Source organism: Homalodisca vitripennis, chromosome 5 (assembly GCF_021130785.1).
Source record: "Homalodisca vitripennis isolate AUS2020 chromosome 5, UT_GWSS_2.1, whole genome shotgun sequence".
Classification (NCBI taxonomy): domain Eukaryota; kingdom Metazoa; phylum Arthropoda; class Insecta; order Hemiptera; family Cicadellidae; genus Homalodisca; species Homalodisca vitripennis.
In genome coordinates, this window is record NC_060211.1 from 108,912,873 (window position 1) to 108,938,926 (window position 26,054).

Below are 26,054 nucleotides of genomic sequence, written 5' to 3' on the forward strand. Positions count from 1 at the left end.
AGTTTTTACACAGACAGACAAAATTTGAAAGTTTTGCTGCATGTCTATTGTTAAGCTTCACTAAATACAGCAAATAATAAGCGTGCTTTGGAAACAGTGTAAGCATTTTTCTTGTCAACCCAAATTGTATTTTGGAAATACTCAGTGTATTATTTGAGGTTTTAAGTGATTCTTATTATCAATATATAATATGTATGCAATTAGGATTTTGAAAACAAAATGTAATTGATCCAGCTGACATTTATAATACTTCATTCTGTTATATCATTTATAAAATTCAAATTGACAATCATCCTAGTCTGTTGAAACTTGCTGTGGTACAAATATTCACCTACATATCTAATAAGAGTAAAATGAGGTAGCCAGCAAGAGGGTCCAAAGAGTATTAAAAACCCCCAAATTTTCAACAAAGAAACAGGTCAAGAACTTTTTAAGGAACAAAACGGGACCCTTACTCTCTGTCCACTATGGGAAAATATCAGTTGTCTGGACCCCCAAAATCATTTTCCTGGCTACGTTCTTTTGAGAGTAGAGTTTATCTATTACTGAACACCATTATAAAAATTAGTATTGATACACCAAACATGTAACTGGGCGATATAACATGTCCCACTCCAGAGCAGACTGCGTAATTGAGATTAATACAATGTAGATCTTGCACTACAATGCTGAACCTGACTTGGTCTGGGTATCTGCACTCATATCCTGGAAACAAGAGGAATTAACAATTTCTAGCTAAACTTGGCAAATTATCATAAGTTGTATAGTTTTAGACGAGTTGTTAGAGTAGTTAATTTAGAGTTAATCCTAATGGTACTTACAGTGGTCTAAATTCTGCTTTGAATGTTTACCACTCCTTGTGGAATTTAAACAAATTTCTGGTTATTCTGGGACTTTTACTAAATCATTCTGAATGAGCATTATACAGTTTCAAGCTAGGCAAAATCTAAATAAACAATTATACAGTTATAAAAATAATCTCTCTTATATTAATACATTTTTTGGAATCGCACATACAATTTTAAAGAACACAACCACTATTTGCCAGAAAGGTTAAATTCATTTAGATTTGTAATGAGGATTTTGGCTCATGCAGTCTCCCTTGAAAGTCACAAAACTGTTTATTTTTCATACGTCTAATTTTTTTTTAAATATGGAATATTAATATGGGTTGCCTCTACTATTCATAAAATACTTTTAAAGCTCATAAAAAAAGTAATTAGAGCAATTATGAGAACAAAAATAATAGAGCTAGTTGTCGATTTTTATTCAAACAAATTAATATTTTAACTTTATTTTGCCTTTATATCTATAAAAATTGTATAGCAGTGAACAGAGGTCCCTAATCATTTGACGATTTTATGAAACAGAAATGTGTGAACAACACTAGATATAAACATTTTAAATTACATGTAAATCCAATACTTAATTTAACTCTTCTTGAAATAAATTCATTATATTTGGAATTCAGTGTAAAACTTAATGAGTTTTTAATTGAACAATGTTATTATATTATAGGAAAATATGTTTAATTTTTTTAATTACAACTAAGCTTTTAAGTTATTCTAGTTTTGGTTGATGTTCTTTTTAATTATAGTATTATTATTTTATATTTGGACAATGCACCAGTTTGTTTTACACTGTTTGTAAATCTGTCAAAGTTTGTGCAATAAAGATCTTTTATCTTTCTGTTTTGAATTAGATTCAATTTATCAGAGTGACCATATAAAGTGGTTCCTAAAAATGAGAACTTGGTTTAGTTGTTTGGTTTTATTGAACTATTAAAAATTATGTTTGTAAATAAATGTATTCTCTTGCATGAAACGATTTTATGTTGTTTACGCTTCACAAAACTTCGTTCAGTAACCATGTAGAAACCTTGCAGATGTATTGAAAATTATCAGGAACAATATTTGTTCTAAATGACTTGAGAATTCTAATACCCATTTCTGTTTTGCTCAATGATGCTTAGGAAATAAGTTATAACCATTCCTTCCAAAAACTTTGAATATCCACTGACTTGTAACTCTCTAAGAGATATAAAAATTGCTGTAATAAAAGTTGTTTGGAATAGCATACAATTTCCAAAATATTTATAATTTTGTTATAATGTTCTAAAATATTAAAGATAAAAATTTTGAAAAAATGTAAATTGTATTGCCATGTAGAGAAATTCAATTATTTGGTACTGGCTAACAAACTGAACAGACAATTGTAAGTACTTTATCTATATAAAGTTTAAATCGAATCATACTTTTTGGTATGGCAAGTATTGTGTTTACTCCTTTTTCTTTTATGTTAATGTTTCCTACCATAACGTAGTAGGCTTTTATTCTGAAAGCTAGAGATATCGAAAAACCTGTTAGTATAAACATTGTAGTAATTGTAGTAACAATAATCTGAGAATTCTAAACTACTTTTTTCACTCCATGATTTCCTAATATCTTAGACATAATCATTCTTTTTCCAAAACCTGGACAGATATTAGAAAATATGTGAGGATGAAACTTACTTAAGTTGCTTAAAACTCTAAAACATGTGTTACTTTTGATCTTTGTTTTTAAATAACTGAGATAAAACTTTTTGCACAAATTTAATCGGTGGCCACCTTTTGTTTCATATATATATATATATATATATATATATATATATATATATATATATATATATATATGAAATCCACCTAAGACTTTAAAATGCAATAATTTAAGGCAGTCAAACTATTTTAATAAAGAAAATCATACAGCATAAAATTGAAGAGATTTATCCTACCAAAATTTATCTTGAAAGATTTGGGAAGAAATAAAGGTATCTGTCCCCTCCCAATTAAATTGTAATGCTAGTGCAGTGAGTTACCCAGTGTGACACTGACCTGTACACTTGCTGTAAGACCTAGTGACAGATACGGTAAAGTAGACAGGTCTGCAGCCCTGGTCCCACTGCCAGACTGGCGCTCCAACCTTCTGACAAGGGCGCAGCAAAGCATGTGTCACATCTTCACTGGCCTCCACGTGTTTACAGTCGCCCTGTTCCTTTTTGTCTCTTGACATGCATACATGGAGCTCCCCGTGATCGTAGTTCTTGAACTGAAATCAGTATTATATCAGTAGTATAGCTCACTCTAAAACATTGCCAATGGTTATACAAGCAGCCCATTTGTCCGGACATTGATGTTGGTTTACAAGTCACCATTAGTCTCCAGGTTAAAGTGTTAAAGAGAGCATCTTAGCCCTAACTTTACCTGGTAAAATAAGGCATTCTTTGACTTTAACATTATGTCTCTCTGATCAGTGGTGCATGCAAGATGTAGGCCTAATTCTAAAATGCCCAACTCCAAATACTTATACTTTATTATGGAGAAAATATACAGTTCCATAATATTTTAACAATTGTATGAAAAAGAAGATTAAAAGGATGAAATCTTAAATTTTCCAAATTTGAAGATTAGAACTATTTTTTTAAAGAGAAGATACTAAGTTTGAAAGAAAAATTTGAATATTACATGAGTTAGATCTCATTTGAAATTATTTATAAAAAATAATAGTAATAGTAGAAAAATGAAATATACATTGGAAATTATGGTAAATAGCTGTGTCTACAGAACCAACCAACCATAACTGTCTTAGGCTTATCATTAACAATCTTAAAGTTGGATGGATTTAAATAGTGTAATTCTAAAGCACATTTAGTGTTTAATTGAATAATAACATTAACCATACACTCTGGTAAGAAATGACAAATGGATTAAGAGTAAATATAATCCTTGCCAGAAATGATTTTTTCTTCAGACCTGCTATACTACATTGATTTTCCTACACTCGTTTCTGTGTACACCAATGCCTGTCAATAAATAGTTTTGTTTGTTTTATGTATCTTTCGAAATTTATCTGGTTTGTTGCACAACCATAGTTGTTTTTCTAGAATTGCAAATACTCAATATATTTCATAGAAACCCAATTAAGGTAACACTCATTAATGCACTATCTATACATGTGAACATTTTCAGTGGATTGTCCTCATTATTTACAATCATTATGTAGCAACAATTGTACTATACAATTAACCTTCAGAGTGTAAAAATAACCAACTGCCTTTTACTTTTGTTGGCTGAGAGTAACGAAGCCTAACATTCGAGCGGTGGGAAACATTTTATTTCTAGCTGTTCACATGATATCTCAAGACTGAACTGACAATCAGATTTTGAAATATTGCATGGAGTTTTATTTCTATACGGATAACAGTCACTTCAATGGTAGTGGATGTGACTTAATGGGATTTGGCCAAGCTTTAACGATTATTTTTGTGTTTGTCTTATGGGTAATCATGATGGCAACCAAAAATTAGCAGAATAAATCAATTTATATACAAACTGAATACAGTGATATTACATTTTAACAATAGTATTGTATATATCTGCAAGATATTCCGAGAACTATATCATCTGTAGACATTAAATTTTGCATGATTATAAACTTTTCTACCTAGACAAGAATGTATTCTAAGATAGTGCATGTCCATCCAAATAATTTGTCAGAGCGTAATTGAAGCCTATCACTCAATATTCTGGAACATTTCCCTTTTGTTTGCTTGGGGGATGTAAATATTTATTTTCTGAATGGTTATCTGCATACAGAACTTTTCAAGAATAAAACCAGTTATAGTCTTAAACTATTGTATGCTACCTTACTGAATCCTGAAATGCAACTATTGGTGTTAAACCTCTACTCTGCATCTGATTTAATTTAATATTTCAAAATAATACATTATTTTTTATCTACAGTTTACAATTACTCCAATCACGTTTTACCTTTTACTTTTTTGTGAAAATTGTTCTGTTTATTTCCTCTTAACACCATTAAAATCTAAACATAACGCACATATGGTGGAAATGGTTGATTCAATTAGAATGTTGAGTTTACCTAACCTTTTACATACAACTTTTTTACATGTAGTACAACTCATTTTCTCCACAATGCTTAGAGATTGTGTCTAAGACATTGTAGTGCATGAAATTGTGTACCTGATTACACTATATTTTGTAGTCTAGGTGTCCCTGACGTTGAAATGATGTTAAATTCATTTTGAGCTTCTTAATCACCAATTTTTTGGATCTCTTTAGACAAACATGACTCTAGCTTCCTGAAGTTGTCTGTGACAGCGTCAGATTTCAGACAGTGTACCTTAGTCAACACTCCCCCCTCCAGTCCTTAGTCTCAGTCCCTCAGTGTCCTTAGTCCTTCCTCTTAAGGAAGGTGAACAGGAGCTAAACTCAACGGTCATATAAATGAAATCTCTTGCTTCAGTTGGTTAACATATTAATTGCGGCAGATACCCTAGTACACATTAGTCTCATGACATACCTTACAAGAAATACCCGCACTGGATCGTCTGTGGATTCCATGTCATAGAACAGCAATAATTTAATAAATCCTTCATTGTTACCGCATGCAGAACTTGGAATTCCCTTCTGTGGTTCTTTAATGCTATCTGTAGCATTAAAGAACTAGAAAGCCGGACACGGTTAAATTCAGCTTTGAAAAAACTCTTCTTGGATTGGATGACTGCGGCTGCCGAGAGGGATGGTGTGGACAAGGGTTTAAGCGAGCGGAATGAATGACTGAGTGAAAGGGTTTGAAAGTATATTATGTTTGTAATGTAATATATATCATTATGGAGAGTAATAGTCTTAGTTTTTATTTTAATTTTTAAATACTTTATAAATAGATTTTGTTGAGGTTAAATGTAAGAAAGGGCCACATGGCTCTAATTTTGCTTTTGTACTCATGTAGAAATAAAGAAATTATGCCTATGACTATGATTATGACCTTGTAAAATTATTCTTCTATAACAAGTGAAAAGATTAAACCCAATATGGTCAAGCTCACCATTAGACATGTCTTTTTAGCTCTTTTAGCAGGCATAACCCCTCAACAGTGATAAGCAACAAATAAATTACTAATGTAAAATTCAATCAAAATTAAAACTTATTTTGAGTAAATCATAGTTTTATTTAATATATTATAATAAAACTTGACAGATAAATTCATTAAAATCTGATTTTAGAAGTTGCTTATTTTTCTTCTTTAAGTAAAACAAGTTAGGCTCTGATGCATACATTGGGACCCTTTGCCTAAGATTTCCCACTAATCCTATTAAGTTTTTGAACTATAAGACCAATTTTTGTTGTAACTACATTGTAGTTATATACCATTAATAGAAAACAATGATCTTAAAATTAATACATCTAAAAACTTGCTGTAGTCAATTTATGATTTCTGCAGAATATTTTGTTTCTTAATACACCATCGGTGGTACGTCCTCAAAAATTGTAACATACCAATTAACGCAATTATGATGCAATAACGTACTTAAAACTACAACTGCAGTGTTTCGTAAGAAACAATATTTTATAAGGATATATTTTATGATGGTTTATTGTGTATATGAACATTATTTGGAACATTTTCCACACATAGGCCTACTAAGGAGTTTCAAAACACAAAACGTTTTTATACTTATTTGGATGTAGTAAAGAATGTACAATGTTCTCAGACAGCGTTAATACTATTTACTTATTAGGATTTTACAAAGCATGATTTTCAGTCTATTTTGATTTTATTTTTTCACTTAAATTAAAAAATAATTTGGTTTTATTTCACACCTATGCTTACATTAAAAACTCAATGTAAGCACAATATAAATTACTTCTTTATAAAGTAATTCAGTGCACTATGGAAAACCACGAATTATTGTATAAACAAATGTCTACATAAGGAAATTTGATTCAAAAGAGAGTGCAAAATAATCTATCAATTCCGTTGTGGTGATTGTATTAAATTTAATTTTTATCACCTGCTATTGGTATAATATTAAACATCTGATTATTTTAATAATAAAAATTAAAGGAGCTTTTGAACTTTACTTTAAATATGATATATGTTACAGATCATTTTGAGATATTGCTTATTCATTTATGTTTGTTATTTCATCCTTAGCTGATTTTGTTATTTGCATTACTCATCATGTGTGTAGACAAAGGACATAGATGAAGGACAATATTGACATTTAGAGATCACTTTACCAAATTGCTACCTCAGTTTTACCTGAACTCCTCTACCTCATTAGTTGAAAATCTGTGAAATATTAGTAATGGCAGATCAACAAGTTGTCTTGGACTCACCTCCAAATATTAGTAGCCTACATTTGTTACATTTCACTCAAAGAGTTTTATAAATTTTATTTTATATAATGTATTTTTTATATGTATTTGATTTTTTATGTGTATTATATTTTTATTTTATGTTATATAAATTATAAAATTTATAAATACATTGTGGAAAATCAAACAAAGTGGTAAAAATTTCACATTATTTCTTTCAGAATAACAAGAAGTTTTTTTGAACATTGACTACATGTGAATGTTGAGTATAGCTAGCTATACTATGTGTTGATATGGCATACATTAATCAATTCAATCTAATTTTCACTATAATACTGTAGTAACAAATCTACAGAGTCCTGCAAGCTAAAGTTAGCCCAGATGTTGCTTGGTAGTCAAATCATTAACATCATAGCATATAGGGTTTTATAGACAAAGAATTTTTGACATGTAACATGTTCTTTACAACCAAGTACAATTCAAGGTGTGACTGTACCTTCCAACATTAGCAACCTAGCAGTCAAAGTATAAAAATTACCGTAATTTTCACGATTTCTAGAGATCCACATAAATAATCTGGATGAATCCAGTAAGAGATGGTTTCTCCTGGTGTGATATATTCCTCATACATGGACTCAGGCCAGTGGTGGTAATTATTCTGACAGTAGGCAGGTTTCAAAATTCTCTCTGTAACAAATAATATATCAATTCTATAAAATTGTTACATAGAGATTCTATAAATGCCTTTCACAAAAAGAGTCTTACAATGAGTTAAAGTATGAGAATCAGTGATTATTCTTAGTTTTTTGTAACAGCACAAATTTTTATATCCCTATACCATTGCCACATATAATAAGTCCATACCTGATAGTACTGTAAAAAATTAAAGTATGCTAATCTTAAATAGATACTTTACACTTGTATCAAATTAACTAATAAGTTGATTACTTCAGTCAATTTTATGAACCCATTTGCTTCAAACCACACAACTGCATCATCTATTTTCAATTGGTTCATATTTATATGAAATTCACAAGCATAGGGTTATCAGCATAAAACTTAGTAAAACATGATAAATTAAAGTGTATATCATTTATTGTAATTTAAAAAGTATGGGATCTAATACTGATCATTGTGGCACCCCTTGATTGACAAACATAATATTTTTAACATTTACCATTGACATTAACTAACAAATCTTTGAAATATTGTTAAAATTAGTGTATTTATTAGAAAACCTTTTCCCTCATCATCACTAAACACAAGTTAGAAGTGTAGGAGGCTGCTGTGTCATGAAATCTCTGGTAATTTGTGGTTGTCACATATGTGTTTTTATCCCTAACAACTTACATCTCGATTCCATTTGATCTTCTGAAAACACTGCACATATGAACCTTTTCCATTTAAGAAGGGCATCCAAGGAATCTGTGTACATATCATTCTGCCTCACCCCCTCTGGATTCGACTGATTAGTGAGTGAAACAAATTTTTAAAATAGGATGATATTACCTGTTACGTGTAATAAATTCCCTGTTTTTTCTTAAATGTATGACAAACAACATCTAACTACTTTGCTTCTGTGAACATCCTATCCTTCATATTTTTCTTAGTCAAAGTTTAAAATTTATAAATATAATACTGAATAGTAATATAAAATAACTTTAGTTGTAAATTGTTTCATATAAGTAAAGATTTAATAAAATAGTTTTGAAGATTTAGAATGAAAGTTACTATTCTTCACATATATTATTTATAAATGTTAATTCTCAATTAAAATTATATATTAATATTATGTATTTTTAATGTGTAGTTGTTTAATATGTTCAAGGCATGTACTGTTATGAAAGTATCAATAATTTATTAGCCAAGTGAAGTATTCCAGAGTCCTTATAATAAGATAAAAAATACTAGTACTTCTCTTGGTTTTTCAATAGTTTTAAAGATTTACAATAAGTTAAGTGTGTATACAACTGATATCGATCAAATGGAAGATTTACTCATTAGTAGTTTATAAAGTATTTTTGACAAAAATATCAATCTGGTAAATGGGATTTTTCTCATCTACTAGATTGTCATCATGGGCTCTGAGAGTTAAGGGCAAATAAGTCGTCTTGATATAATAGGAATATTTAATCTTAATAACAACATGATAAGTCACTGAAAAATATCTGCACTTATCAAAACTTCTCTTACCTGAATGCAATGAATTAAGAAGTTTAGGGAGTACCACTTCTATCTGGGAGTTCTCTGTGGTAATAATAGTGTCTAGGTGAGAGCGAGGAACTGCAACCAATCTTCTAAATCTTTGTGCGTTTGTGTAGCTCGTTAGGTAAATGAACCTCGAGGCTAGCAACCAAAATCAGGTAAACTTCTCATTGTATAGAAAACAAACATTTAATTCTTATTTACACTTCAATTATTTCACATATTTAAAAATTGTACGTAATCTTCAAAGTAGTTTTTATGTATTGGGATGGTATTTAAATAACAATATAACTTTCCATTTAGATATTATGAATCGTTTGTGTTGTGGCTGCATGTTTGTAATATTATATAACCTTAACAGAAAAAATTGTCAAATTTATACATTTTATCAGTATAATTTGAAAATTGTTGTTTCTACTTGTTCAGTTATATCTAGTAAAGTATTATTCATTTTTGTTATAAGTTTGGGGCAAAACTACCACATATTGCTGGAATGACAGACACTTAAACTTGACCAGGGGGTGAAGTTCCTGATATAACATGTAAAGGCCGGGACACACATACCCGCACCGTGCCCGACATGTGTGTTGGCCGTCATACGGTGAAAGAATTGCAGTGCAGTTTCCAACCTGCAAGTCCACACATGTCCGCACCGACACCAGACCGTCGTGGCCGCACCGTCACCGGTACGTGAAGTTTAAATTTTGACGGGCACGATGCGGTCTAAGAGTCAGCGGCATGAGTCATGGATATAGAGACATTTATTAAAGAAGTGAGGAAGAGGTTTTTTTCAATAAACTAGTAATGATTTCTTACTGAGCTAAAATTATTACAAAACACATTAGGTGGCATTTAAACATTTTTTACTAATAAAAAATTATAAAATATGCTGTATACTTAGTGATTTTAGTGCAATAAATTAAAATAATGTGAAATATAATTTTTGTATTTAAAACTTACAAGAATTTATTTATTTTGCGCAAAACTATATTTATTTTGGATGTATTGAAATTACTTGTTAAGTCTTTTCTGTATTGTGTAGGGCTTAGATTTAAAATTTTTCTATGACCTTTCATATTTATTTTATTCTTCAAACTACAGTACAGTCTTAAAATTAAAATATTTTATTTGCAGTTATACAGTTTGAGAGTATGAAAAAAAAAATTATACTCTAGTATACTATATTTTACAAATATTTACTATGTTTTACCAGTTATAATAAAATTGACTCACAAAATGACTAAAAGTTACTACTTTTTACTTGCTGAACTTTTTTTAAAGTAGCTGTCACTTTAAAATAAAAAAAATTTACTCCAGTACAAACAGTGAGACTTTTGTGCTCGAACAGCATACGGACATGTGTGGCCTCACAGTAATCGAGCTGGGTCCACACCGACACTCAACCGATTCACGTGTCGGGTGCGGTGCGGGCATGTGTGTCCCCGCCTTTATGGTTTGGTTTGGTATGGTTTGGAAAGGTGGTGGAGTCGGGAAAATTTTGGAGAAGAATTCAATAAATTTTATTTGGCAATCATCTCATATTCTGGAAGTTACTATTGCTGAATCTAATAAATGTGAATATTGATAATCTCTAAAACTGAAATAAAAATATACTTGAAGCAATTCTGCTGGGTAAAAACATACACGGCTTATAAGAAATTAATATATAATAAAAAATAACAGAACAACCCCTGACCAAACAAATTCAATATTTTAACCTTATTTATGTAATTAAATGTACATTATTTGAAAACTAAAAAGTATGGTAACATAAAAATTCTTTGTTTGAAGTTGGTTTTTGACGATGGAAGGATTGTGAAGGAAACAGGATTTTTCTGGACATTTGCCATCGTTCAGTGAAACAAAAAATCAGTAACACTACGTTTTGAGATCTGCAATCAGGTAAATAACTAACCTAATACATAATTACAAACTAGGTTAAACCTGAAGAAGAGACCAGATTGTAAATCTTGAAATGTAGTGTTACTGATTTTTTGTTTCACTGAACAATGGCAAATGTCCGGAAAAATCCTGTTTGTTTCACAATATAAAAATATTAGTTTTCTTTTAAAATTAATAAAAAAGCTGTAAAATGATTTCCTTTTGTAAATAACCTTTCCTTTTTGGGACTGTTTTTTTTGCAAATATTACAAAAAGAACAATAAGTCCCAATTATAGTCCTAATAAGTGTTGTATGTAGGTAATTATTTTAACTTGGCGTTAGGTATTTAAGATACTGATATGGTTTGAATTATTACCTGGATTCTCTTTCTTTAGAATACTTAAGATATCTTCAGATATTTCAAAGTCTTTATCATTAATTGTCGAAGAGTGGCCAAGGATTACCACAATGTCCTGTTTGGCTCTTCTTGGATACTTTAGGACTTTCTCATTTTTGTTGTCCCTCTCTATAATATTTCTGACTGAAAGGAGTGATTTCTGTAGTATCAGTCCTGTTACATCTAAAAAAGACAAAATAAATACAAACTACATTATGTTATGATAGTAATGTATTAATTTTATTGTAGTAGTTGTAATTATGAACTTAATTCTTACATTGCTAATTTGTAATTTTTAATATATTTGTTTGCTACAAGTTTCATTACTGTTGCAACTTGAATGTTGCATCATTTTACATTTTTTATGTACGCATTAAAATTATTAGATTAGATGATAAGAAAAATAATACTCCCAAAACAAGTTACGTCTGTAACACAGGACTTCAGAGGGTAGCAAGTAAATCTAAGATATTATTTTATAATATTAGAGGACAAGCCTTCGTATATTACTATATATAAGAAGTTAAAGTAATAATCATTACTTAATATATTTACTTTATTTTGACCTCCTTTTGCCTCAAAATTGTTTTATAGAGAGAAATCAAATCAAATCATCTTTTATTGCATTTTTTTTTACAGTTCAACATTGCATCGCAATCGTCAAGAAACCCCTTATAATTATAGTTATAAGCAACCCCTTATACATTCACACACACACAGTCAAACTTACATCTTCATACATTCTCTCAAACACATTCTCACTGACCTCAGATCCTATGCTCTCATAAATCCCAGTGGCTCATCATGAATTCATCGACAGAGTAAAATGCTCTAGACACCAGTAGGCGTCTTAGACGAGTTTTAAATTGATTTTGATTGTTGGAATTCTTTATACTTTCAGGGAGCCTATTGATCAGTTTGACACCAACTTCTTGAGGTAGATGTTGCGACAACGCCAGTCTGTGATGCTGAGTTCGATAGTTGTCCCTGCCTCTTGTTTCATATTGGTGAACGTCCCTGCCACGAATCAGAGTACACCTTGATCTGCAGTACGTTACCACCTCAAAAATGTAGAGGCAGGGCAAAGTCATAAATCCAAGCTCCCTAAAAGATTCCCTACACGACTCTCTGAAACTCAACTTTTGTATGATTCTGACAGCCTTTTTTTGAAGTCTGAATACTCGTTCCAATCTATTTTTGAAGAAATAAGCATATTGTTTGTGTTTAAAGCTCAAAATTAATGATTTATGAAGTTAATATATTACTTTTCTGACAAAATTTCTCATTAACTTAGAAAATCATAACTTAAAGACTGGTGTTTTATCATGTTTCATTTTAAACAGTTTATAATAAATCTAGAAGTAATACTCGTCAATAAAAAATAGTTTAGGTTCACGTTTTAGGACAATTGGTAAATAGATAGATTTTAGTTCTGAACATCTTCTTTTATTTCATGCTCGAGGAATCTAAAAGGTAATATAGCATTCAATATTAGTAAATTTATGTAACAGGTTAGGTATTGGGTAATATTTAAATCCTAATGATAAATTTTTATTTTTAAACTCTGATATGATAAAGGTCTATATACCGGTACCGTAATTGATATCTTGAAAGGTATCACGATCTCTAAGGAAATTAAGTAGTGTTTGAATACATGCTACAACTACCGATTATTAATTAAGGCAGCCAATTTATTAACCATTTACTTTTCTATATAGTAAATTGGTGTCAATTGTAAGGAATAAAAACAAGGTACCTTCCCCATGTTGACCATAAAACAAGAGCTGTTGATATAAGGAGACAGGGCTCGATGTTGAGTTTACTATCACATCAGTAGAGTCCCCCTTGATGGCTGTAACACTGCTTCCATAGTAGTTGACGTCAGCTCTGTTTGTTAGGGAACTGGAATAAATCAGTATTTATATAATGTAATGTGTGGAATTCTTTAAATGATTCATCATTATTAATCTTTCCTTGAACCCTTCTTTCTCCTTGTGGTAATTAACGATTTATAAAAAAATGTTGGTGTGAATTCTGTCATCTATGTGATAATTTAACTCTGTTCTCCAGTCATAATAATCTAGAAAGTTTAATGGCTACAATGGCTGCAGCTCATAGTAATGCTCAGAAATGGTTCACAACTTCCCTGCAATAAGAATAAGAATAAGAATAAGAATATTTATTTGCCATTCGGCCATAGTAGCAATAGACATCGTCAGGTGCTTTAATTTTACTTAAAACTAAAAAAAATAACGGTTTGCAAAGGGCACTGGAAATTGACAAACTTAACAGTTTTAAAATATTTTTAACAACAACAACAATAAAAACAAGTTAAAAATAGCAAAAATAACAAATAATATAGCAACATGCCTTGTCACACAACAATAAAGCAAGAGCTTACGTCATCAAACCAAGCAAGGTGCGTCAAAAAGCAAAACTTAACAATTCTAAAATGAATATAAACAGTAACAAAAAAGACAAAATAAATTCAAAAATAATAACAGCCACAGTGTGATTAACAGCAAGTCAGAACAATAACAATAAAAAGAAACAACAATAACAAGTCGAAAATATAAGAGTCAGCAATATCACAGTCCATGAACTAATTTTAAAGAATAAAAAGGGTGGTTTACTAACCAGTCCATCAGCTTTCTCTTGAAACTCTTTATATCAATCTGTATGGGCTTTTATGGCCTAATTTATTAAAAAAGTGTAATTGACATTGCATTGGCATTTGACTGTGTTTTACTAAGTCTAGCAAAATCTTTTATTTATTTTTATAACTATTTTCTAAATATTGTAGGAATGAAGTCTACCTCTTATAACATAATCACATAGATTAGATTTCACATTGACTCAACAAGTAAATAAATATATAAACAAACAACAGTGGGTATAGACTCTCTAATGAATAATGGCTTACAAACTAGTTCTTTGGTCTGAGTCAGTGAGCACTCGTACAGCTTTCTTTTGGATTAAACAGAACTCTATGTATTTCTGAACCATTACCCCAAAGTTGGAGCCATACAGTAAAATACTTGTTGAAAAATGCAAAATAAGCACTCCTTAGATATTGCTTAGGAACATTTTTCTTTAGTTGGCCTCAACAAAAAAAAACCCACTCTACTAAGCTTCCATCATACATAGTTAATATGATCTACCCATGATATGCTTATAAATATCTAGATAGGATGCCCAATAGCTTAACACTATCAGAGAAAGTACATGGGGGGAACTCATGTTTTTTCAGTGTAAAGCAAATATTTTGTGTTTGAGATCATTTAAAACAAGTTGATTGGCATTAAACCAGAGTTTTTAGCGATACACAACATTTTCATCCATAAAAGTGGGCTAAGCTATTTATATTTAGAGCAGTTAGAACTAAAAAAAAGTGGTATCATCTGCAAACATTATCACGTTTAGCTTGAACACCTTGTGATTGGAGCGATCATTCATTACAACTAAGAACAGCAACGGGACCCAGGGACCGATCCCTGTGTACCCCATACTCAAACACAACGCGAGTAGTAGAGAGAGAACCATTCGAACAACTTACCCTTTGTTCACGTCCCCCGTTAGTATGACTCAAATAATGCCAATTCAGTAACCAATTATACCATAAAGTGAGACAATTTAGAGAGCAGATTAGGTCCCTAGGAACGCAGTCAAAAGCCTTGGTTAGATCAAAAAGAGTAGCCACGGTGGAGGCCTTGGCTTCATAAACTATTTATTACAGCTTTCACCAGGACTTCAACTGCATTCACTTCACGTGTTTCTACCTGCTCGAAAGACCAAACTGACAATTTGAAAGAATATTGTGTTACCATTTTGAAAAAAATTACTCACTTGGTTATTGTTCATGACAATTTCAAGGAGTTTTGAAAAAATGGGTAACAAAAGAGATGGGCCTAAATGAACCAGGTTGGTCCCCTGCGACCCTTCTTGTAAATAGGCATGTGTTAACAACCTTTGGCTGTTTTTATAAAACACTTAGGAAATATACCCAGTAAAACAAACATTGGTTTATACAAATTGTAATAGGTAGCACACAATTGAAAAAATAAATTTTCTTTAAAGAGCTCACTATGATACACCATACGACATCTTTACTTTTGGATGCTTTCATTTTTTTTTCACCACACACAGCACCATCCTCTCACTCATGACACAGGAGACCACTTGAATTGAGTTGCAGCACCAGGAGCCTTGGCAAGAAGATCACCGCCATATACTCTGGTGATGAAGAGAGAAGAGAGGAAATAGGGAAGATCTGAAAGAGGGATGAAAATGAGATAAAAAGAACCTCTCTCATAGGTCACCTCATCAATACAATTGACGAAATGGGCCGAAAATACTTCCCGGAGATAAGCTGGGGGCATCTGGGTAGTCGCACCTCTTTGAGAACGCTATGGATGGACCAGGCCCGCTTTGCATTTGTTGGAGGATGGTGTTTAAAAAAAATCTTCATTAGCTTTAAAGCTTTGCCTTTTTCAGCTCACTTTTGTAGTTGTTCCGCATTAAAAACATAGCTCTTCCCCTGGCTGCCTCTGACTTTGTATCACTTAAACATGGTGTTATATGCCATAACAAGGTTTTTTAAGGTTCGTTTCAATTCATCATTGAGAACCACTTCGGCCTACATTTCATTAGCAGATTTTGATACTCGTATCGGCTTATGTTTAAACAGGACAACAGATATTTAAAAAACCTAGAAATCTTTCCATAAATATATCAAACACGCTGTGACATTAGGCCGAGAATCGGAAAACAGTTAAATTAGGCCAGTCTATACATCAGGGGAGCAGAGATATGCCAATCAGAGGAACTCAGACATTAGTAGGTGATAGGCTTCTACCTACAATTTTCTCACCGAGGTTCCCTTTATCCCACTATCATCCAGATAAATAGTAACTTCAATAGTGTTATGGTCAGATAAGCATTCATCAAGCACCTCGGCTTGGATAGAATGGTCTGTTAAGGTTAGGACACCACATTATCTAATGCAGGCATCACGCCTCTTGTCGGTACATTAACCAGCCATCTGCAATCAACTGATCTCAATAAGGTCTCTCAATGCAAAAACTATAGGCCCACTGTCCATCACCTCGATGTTCCAGTCACCGCAACCGTCACATAATTATTGGGCAATTAAGATTGATCAGATATAGACGAAAAACTTCTCAAACAGCTCCATACAAATTTTTAATATCCCACTGAGGGAGGTCTGTATATATGGAGATCAACACCAGCTTAAGGTCTACAATAATTATGGCAGACATTTTCCAATGTTCATTTCAGCTACAGTACTCACTAGTGTCAATTTCAGTAAAAATTCATTACCATTTCTAACTAGTATGGCCCGAGCCAAACCTCACCGTTAGATATGCTGGCCATTCGACAGAACACTAACATTAGCTTGTGTAAAGTTTCTGAATAGTAACCATATCACGAGTATCTTCTAAACACTCAATGTTCACTGACACATAAAGCTATAAAGCGAGAGTCAGACAAGGTTAAGGTGGATTTTAGGGGGAGGGGTGGGGGGGGGGGGCGAGCAATTTCTACTTTGTCATTTAATGATTGAGATTTTTAGATACCATAAAGACTATAGATTTAACAGTCATTTTCAGATTTTCGGAGGCACATCTCCATTACGTTTTATAGGGGTCAGATGGTGGACGATTTAATGTTAGGCCTGTGCTAACCCCGTTGTACACCTAAAAAATCTAACAGGACGTTTTCTCTGAGATGTAACAAAACTTACTTACAAGAATTCCTTCGTCCCAGAAGTCCGGGCTTAGTAAATCATGTTCAAGATTCTCACTAACACCAATCTTAAAGGACTTGTACCCATCGTATTTGGGTTTGAGTTCAATACAAAATAAAATCATCTACTTTAGATTGGGTTAGGAACACCTCCAATATCTTCTTTGGTTAGTTAGTGTGCATCATAATCGGGATACAAAAACCCAAGATCTTATAGAAGCCACTTTTAGCTTAGTTTCAGAACCATTGCATTTGGTCCCTACAATTGGCTTGTAATTATTAGGTTCTTTCCCATAAGATTAAAGAATTTCACCTGACGAGAGTCCTCTTAGGCCTACTTCTTCTTCCTTGGTGGGGTCACAAAAAACCATCCAAAATTGATGGTTTCATCCACATTTTTTGTCTCCAGGTGGGGTTTAGGGTTTTCGTTTTCTTTGTTAGCCCTGGTATTGTCCGCTACATTGGCTTTTAGTTTTGCTAACGAAACTATTCCTTACCACCCTGGAGTACGATAAAGATGATTTAACATGATTATTACCAGAGGAGCCCATTCCTGTTGTTCCGAGTCACACGTTCTTTCTTAGATATTCTTGTCCGTTATCACTTAGGTTACACTTAGCACCAAATAGGCCTATCATTCATAACTTAACTGACGATCCTTAGAGGCCCTGTCATTTTACGATACTGCTAAGCATTCGCTTGTAATTACCCTAAAGATAACACAAGTTATATCATATTTGGCTCTAATAGCGGCCAAGTCTTCTTTCACTCTAACATATTTCAGCTGGAAGAGTGCGTCCATTCTCTCACAAAAGAGCAACATTACTCAAACTAAGCTGATCTACGTTGGTCCAAAAACAATATTTAGAATTAATCTGGCCAGTTACTGGCTTCGTCTATTTTATCTGTTTTACTTATAAAAACATGTTTACTTCTCTTAGGGACATGTGACACAAAACCACTTTATCATGGTCGGATGTTTGTCGTTTATATTCAGACTTAGATCATTTTCCTACATCCACACAGGACGGATGGTATTGGGATGAGCAAAAACCATCACATCACAGATGCAGCAGGCTCACATCAATACTTAATTTGCATTTACCACATAACAAATCACTATCTTGGCCATTTATGCCCGTCATGCTAGGAATTTCAAATCCCATTTACCACTTCTGGTTTTCATAATTTGATTTTCATATAAAGGACCGTTGTAATAGTGAAAAAATTTTAAATATGACAGTTCTTGTATTTTGCGAGATCTCACACTGCACAACAGAATTGGAAGTTCACGAGTCTTTTACGAGACCACGTCAATCTCCAAGACAAACATGATTTATCGAGATCCGCCAGCCTAACCCTATGTGAAAAACGATGGCTTACAAATTGTAGAATAAAAAAATCAGAGATGGGGAAAAAATTAAATTTATGACACCTTGCTTAAGATCTTAACACATTAAATATGGTGTAAACCAAAAAACTTCCACTTTTATCACGATATTTCACCAAAAAGTTCAGGAAAAAAAAGTGAATGACAACAGTTGGGATTTGAACTCAGAACTTTCAGTATAGAAGTCCCTCAATTATATCATTGAGCTATCCAGATCTGATACACTGGTCTCAGTTACAGGTGCATAACAAAATCATTACAATGACATGTGAGATAAGAAGTTTGTCAACAAACAATAACAAAGGGTCAGTTCTGGTCACTGCACTTATCAGTTCATGTGGCCTTATCTCTAGACCCTTCTTATCTGCATTTTAAGAGTACAGACCAAATAGAAATATGAAAAATAATTGTATAAAAAAAACTCAAATTTTGCACCTTCTTGTAAATTTGTTAAAAAATTACACTATACAAAATGTTGAGAATTACTTACTGATCCCACCTTAATGCAAAATTTATATCAATAATACAACGAAAAAACCAAATTATAATTCAACTGAAGAATATTATAGAGCAGATCCTGGTATACAACATGCACACATAGTCCACCACTGTGCACCCCAATGAAAGTAAAACGCAAAATATATTACTTAGCCTTTCTCAAAATGATCACCAATCTGTCAAACTACTGGGAATTTGTACTACATGAAATTGAGTTGGAATGATCAAGTTAACCGTTTAAGCAAAAAGCTTTTGAGAGTTACTTTTCTGCTTTGGAAATTTAGATCTATAATATCTACTGAGTACCTTAGGACAGCGTATCTTAAAAAAATACCAATCAGATATTGCTTACGACTTGATTTTATGGGACCATTCTGTAGCAGTATAAGATCTGTTAATCATCCAAAAGAGAGTTATTAGAACCATTTGTCATGCTGCACCATTAGATCATTGCAAATGTATATTTATACAGTTACAAATACCTACCATATTTAATCTCTACATTTACCATATTGTATTATACACTAAAGCACACCTCAGAAAATTTTTCATTAGAAATCAGTTTCATACACACAACACCAGAAATAAAAATAAACTTGACATTCCTCAACATTGATTGACCAAATTTGGAACATCCCATATGGTAGTATAAGATTTTTTAACAAGCTTCCATAAATTGCTCATGTTACTCCCATAACTAATTTACACATACACTGCATATAAGGACATTATTAATACTCACACAAAAAACTGTAGTAAGGTATAGAATGGCCAGGTTGCATCTATAACCATAATTAGGTTCAACCTGGGAACAACTGAATCTTGTGGTGGACATTTCTCTACATGAAACTCTTCATCTGTAAAGTAGAAGCTGAACTCATAACATTATAAAAATGCAACTAAAGTCCAAAAATAAAATAAGCCATATTGTGGTGATTAGCAAAAATGCTAGCACTATAGTAATCATGATGTTTTTAGAATTAGGAATTGATGTCCCTGCAGTTTTCATACCCATTATTTCATTTCATTTCATTTTTTAATTTATTACTATTTATTGTCATTTGTCAATTTTACATTGCTATAGACACCAAGAGATAAAATGTGTAATACATCACACTATACAAAACATACATACTATACATTATGTTAATTTAAAAACATAATCATATAATTAGCCTAAACATGATCAAGTATAAGACTAAGGTAAAGTCCACGCTGGCCAAAGACCTGTACCATCCAGACACATTGAAGTGCTTATATAAAACATGGAAAGAATATCAATCATAGATTCAGGTCAACACAAACAGAAAAATCCATCCTCAGAGAGTGAGAAACTGCCACACATCCACCTATTCTAAGGTAGATTAATATTAGTTGTAATAAATTCCTCAAGTGAATAAAAGGCCTTACTTATAAGCTAACGTGACAATTTACATACATCCGGTTGAAGCATATGGTTCTAAACTTCTGAACTCTTGTGGTAGTTTGTTAAAACACTTAATTTGCAAATGTCTATGACTAGCTATAGTCTTCTATAGCCTGGAAGAAGGCATAATAATATCCTGTGCCCTTCGAGTATAATAGCTATGAACCTCATTAAAACAAACAGATTCATTTTGGTGTTTTTACATGTATTAAATTTTGAAATATAAAAATGGATGAAACTGTCATTATAATAAAATCAATAAAACATTGTTTACAATCATCCTGATAATCTAAATTGGCGAAAATTCTCACTGCCTTTCTTTGCCATGTGAAAACCTGGCTAGCACCCTTACTAGTTCCCCAGAGCATTGCAGCATATAGCAAGTGAGAGTGAAATTCACTAAAGTAGGAGATAAGCACCATATCTCCACCAACACAAGATTTTAATTTTCTAAGTAGAAAATATGCCCTAGACAGTTTTGAAATTACAGTGTTGGTGTGAGCCTCCCAAGAAAGCTTCTGGTCAAAAACCACTCCAAACAACTTAACTGGCTTAGAACAATTTTCCTTTACGTTCAACTTTTTCAATGTGAAGCACATTGATTCTGTTTTATTAGTACTGACTTCTTTAGTTTAAAAGTTACTTTTTACAAAACAAAAAACATATATTTGGGAAAGTACTTGGGCAGAGGTTATGACTCCTGTGACTCCCATCTCCTAAATCCACCACTTATATAATTACATTACTTAAAACTATAATAACTGTACATCATATTTACGGAAGTAACGTAGGAACTTTTCAACAATTTTAACACATCTCTCTGTAATTATTGCACTGTCCGTGAAGTAGGTTGTTGCTACAGTCGTTAGTAGAAGAGCAAAGTTTTTGGTCTGAAACAGAATGGAACTATTTACATTATAACATATAGATGAAAAGTTGTAAGCAGACAACACATTCATATGGTTGACATTAATATTGAAAAAGTAACAATTTGTATTAGGCAAATACAAATCATACTAAAGTAATGTTCAACACCCACATATTAAGCAACATTTTGCCGATGATTAATATTTTGGTTTAATTTTAAATTGATCTCAAATTATTTTATAGAACCAATATTCCATTTAAACTACTTTTTCATTAATGTATTAAGACGTACAGTAGAAATCTCAACAGCAGGTCTCAATGGAGTTAGGTTTGGCTGTCTCATTATCAAGTCACTCTTCTACAGCTGTCAAGGATGTGTAGACTTGCCATGTTATCAAGATAACACTGGTTTATACAAACCTCTTTATATCAAGTGTATTTTGTATCAACCCTTGCTGAAAAGTACTGTTTTAAAAAGTACATTTACTCTACAGTAGTACACATCACATTATTATTGTAACAAAGTTAGTAATTAAAACTTAAACTTTCACAGAAAATGCATTAACTGTTTAGTACTACAGTATGCTGCTTAACTAATTTTGATACTGTAATGATGATAGATTAAAATGAAAAAGAAACAAAAAATAGTCTTTGCTACAGCCACTGTACTGTGTTTTGTAAAAGCACAAGAACAAATCACTGCACAAATTTGACATTTTACAACTACAAATAATTTATAATACTGATTATGGGTTTTTATACATGACTGGTTTATAGTGTGGGAGGAAAGAGATTCATGTCTCGATCTCTACCCAAGATGTTATTTCCTTAAAAGCACATTGCAATGATAATGGAAATTATCGAGTTTAAACACATACTATGAAAGGTTCGAGTCAACCTGATATATATGGTTGGAAGTTTTAACATAAATTGGGAAAAAGGGGTACTAAGATTTTTTTTAAAGTAAGTTGTGCCATAAAGTGTTGGGTGTTTTGGCTAATCTAAGGAGGTTAGAGAAATGCATAGTTTATCTCAAAGGTCATGTTATTGAGAGTCTACTACATCATTACTTATATTATAATTCTTGTTTGTTAATTACCTGTTCGATTAATATTTCCTTTATATCTCTGATGCCATTACTAAAAGCAGTAAGTCTTGAGCAAGGAAGGAAGCCTTCACCAGACCTTGTTGCTAAGAAATACATGTCTAGGAATTGGGACAATCTGAGCTCTGGCATCTGGTTCTTCATTCTCATTGCGTTTCTTCCAAGTAATAAACCTGAGGCAAATAAAAATAAACTATAATGTGTTTATTAACCCTTTGAGTGCCACAGCATTGCTAATTTTGACGGTAAGAAAAGTGCATAAGGTGCCAGCGTCGCCAATTTTGACATTTCGTATTTCGTTAATATTTTATATAGTACAAGATTATTTTGGCCAAATAACCAGACAGCTGTATTCAATAGGTTCCAAACTATCAATAAATATGAGTTTTACGTTGTTTCTCTACTATTTTATCTGTGAAACTTATGTTGTTTTTGGGTACTTATCAAGAAGCCACTATTTTTGGACGAGTTTTCCTTATCGGACAAAATAAATTACAGTATTAAAACAGCTGACTTTATTTAACTTATTTTGGAATTTACAAGTTATTACGACAGTCAATGAAATCAAAAACTATAAGAACAACGTTTTATTATTCGAAAATGTCAGGTCATTCGTGTGTCTATTTGGAGACGATTTGGAGATAAGAAGTATGACTCATCGAGTATTTTTCGATTCATTAGATTTATTGGGAAAACTACATCATTACTAAATAATTTCCAAACTCTGACAAATGAAGTACCTACAGTTTATACTTATACTGGAAATGTTGTCGGTTCCGGGCAACATTTTGTTAATACATATAATGCCATGTTTTTAAAATTCTAGAATAAGATATTACACATGGGTTTTTATTTAGAATTATATGGCCTTTATCATGGTATAAATAAAAAAAATCTTAAAAATACTGTATACACTAAAATTAGGTCGGAACTAAACTTTTTATACAAAAGTAAAAAACTTTTTTTATAAATACTGAAATTTTTATAAATCAAATTTTATTTGTAACGATATGTATCAGATTTTGCATTTAATAAGAAAAAAAAACAACAATAAAATCATGGAAATCCGTTTGGTAGTTATTTTACAATAGCTTTTTTTTTCAAAAGCTTACAAATATGCGAAAAACAGCGTGGCACTTTATACACATGCGGAAAATACCCGTGGCACTCAAAGGGTTAATATAATAGAAATTAATTTTCAATCAATAGTTAAATTTCTGTTATAACAAATTAAGTTAAAAGCAAAACAGTTAAAGGCCTTTTTTTACAAGGGTAAGTCAATGCTATGAACAAGAAGGCCTTTATAAAACTACATTTCAGGGTAAATGATTTAATATTCTTATAACAGTATGAGACACAACCTGCTCCAGTCAATATGCCAAACTCATAATATTTCTCAAAATAGTATTGTATATGTTGCTAACACATTCCAATGATTTAACAACACCACTCGTAATTTTGTTACTATTAAAGATCAAAAGATGCTTAGAATGCATTAGTAATTAATAACCCAATATCAAGTTAGAGTTGAACTACTTTAGTAGCAGTCTGATTTTCATAACAATGTCATAAGTAATCAAAGTGGCAATCCTCGATTCTCAACTTTTGTATATAGAAGTACAAATGTGAAGTACAATTCCACCTTGTAAATGGAATACAGATATATTAGACTTATATACTTTTTATATTTAAGTCCACATCGATCAAAAAAGCACAAATAATATTGTTAAACACTATGGTTTAGAATTTATAATAAATATATCAAAAAGTGTTATAGTTGAGCTATAATTATTTAAGCTGCAATTTTCAGGTGAAATTTATGGGCAGGAGAATTATTGCATTTACAGTATTCTTTGAAAATAACCAACAAAAGAAGTCATAGCAATTCTAAAAAAGGCTGCCAAACTCTCTTTAATTAGATCCATATCTGTTGTGGGTTTCATAACATAATTCTTTGAATAGGTTTCATATATTTCATTTATAAGAGAGTTTGCATTGTTATCTCTCCACACTAGCACAATTTCATAAGAGGTAATTTTTGTTATTAGCAGTAATTGTAGTTGTAGTTTGTTTTGTAATAGCTATTATACAGGGTTTGTCCGGAAAGTAATAGGACTGATTTTCTTTCGCCGAGACTGTACTTCGGAGCGTGCACGCACCAACTGGATTCGGTAAAGGGCGTTCCTAGCTAACGAACAAGCGGCTGGTCAGTTGTCTCCGAGCTCCTGAAGAGTCAGGACAGGCATTTTTCACATGACGTGTTTCTGTGAGTGGTGCAAGCCGAAATGCATTGTTGTTCGTTATAGAAGAGGTACACGATTAGATTCAGTGTGAAACTCGGTAAATATGTGACAGAGACATTTGGTATAATCAAGCAGGCTTACCCAGATGTTGCTTTAGCAAGAAGTGGTGTGTGTTTCGGTGGCACTAGGCCTTTTTGGAGGGCCGGGAAGAGGTCGCTGATGAAGACTGTGCTGGAAGACCTTCGACTTCGACAAACACCGACAATGTGACTCGTGTGCGCAAAGTTTTGAACTCAGACCGTCGACTAAGTATTCATTTAATTGCCCAGATGTTACATATACCGAAATCTGTCGTTCATGAAATTGTGACGGAGAATTTGAACATGCGCAAAGTGTGTGTGCGAAGATGGTCCCAAAAGTGCTCACTGGCGACCAGAAATTGCGGCTTACACCGCCTTTCTTGTTAACAGCTACCTGACCAAGGCCGGCATCCCAACTCTTCCACAGCCGCCCTACAGCCCAGGTGTAGCCTCCACAGACTTTTTTTTTTGTTTCCTCGCCTGAAAAGGCAAGCATTTTGAGACGACAGAGGGGATCCAAGCAGCTTGCACCGCGGCTCACAAGGCTATTCCGAAGAATGCCTTCTGTGACGCCTTCAATGCTGGGAAATCGCGCTGGCAGCACTGCATCGACGCAGAAGGAATCTATTTTGAAAGTTTTTAAAGAATTGTAATGATTTGCTCAATAAATGTTTTTTAATCGACTCAGTCCTATTACTTTCCGGACAAACCCTGTAGATACCATACATGCATAACTAAAATTCTACTAACAGATGTAATTATGACACTACTGAGTGTAAAGTTCAGATAAATAAAACAAATGTAATTGAACAGGTAGCTATAATAATCAGAGACGGATTAGCAAAAAGTTTTGAAGGGGGGGTTAGAAAGACAGGTTGATATTGTCTACCTTGACCTCTAAAAGGTATTTGACTAACCCTTCATAACTTCTTTTTGAACAGATTCCCGTCTTTTTAATTTCTGGGCCTCATGTACTGGATCAAATCTTATAATTTAATCAGACATTTAGAGTATAATTTGGAGTGTATTGTAAAGA

General features: G+C 32.4%; 1 protein-coding gene across 3 annotated transcripts in view; it reads right to left on the reverse strand.

Annotated features, from left to right (window-relative positions):
• Positions 1-225: 225 nt before the first annotated feature.
• LOC124362695 overlaps positions 226-26,054 on the reverse strand; it is a 38,752-nt gene continuing 12,923 nt past the window's right edge. For all 3 annotated transcript variants that reach the window (XM_046817406.1, XM_046817405.1, XM_046817407.1), the window contains 9 exons: positions 22,690-22,868; positions 21,502-21,613; positions 20,040-20,154; positions 13,400-13,545; positions 11,623-11,826; positions 9,353-9,505; positions 7,698-7,846; positions 2,873-3,086; positions 226-705 (listed from right to left, as the gene is read on the reverse strand). In XM_046817406.1, coding sequence (XP_046673362.1) covers positions 536-705; positions 2,873-3,086; positions 7,698-7,846; positions 9,353-9,505; positions 11,623-11,826; positions 13,400-13,545; positions 20,040-20,154; positions 21,502-21,613; positions 22,690-22,868 — 1,442 coding nt within the window. In that variant the 3' untranslated portion in view covers positions 226-535. The remainder of the gene's footprint in view (positions 706-2,872; positions 3,087-7,697; positions 7,847-9,352; positions 9,506-11,622; positions 11,827-13,399; positions 13,546-20,039; positions 20,155-21,501; positions 21,614-22,689; positions 22,869-26,054) is intronic.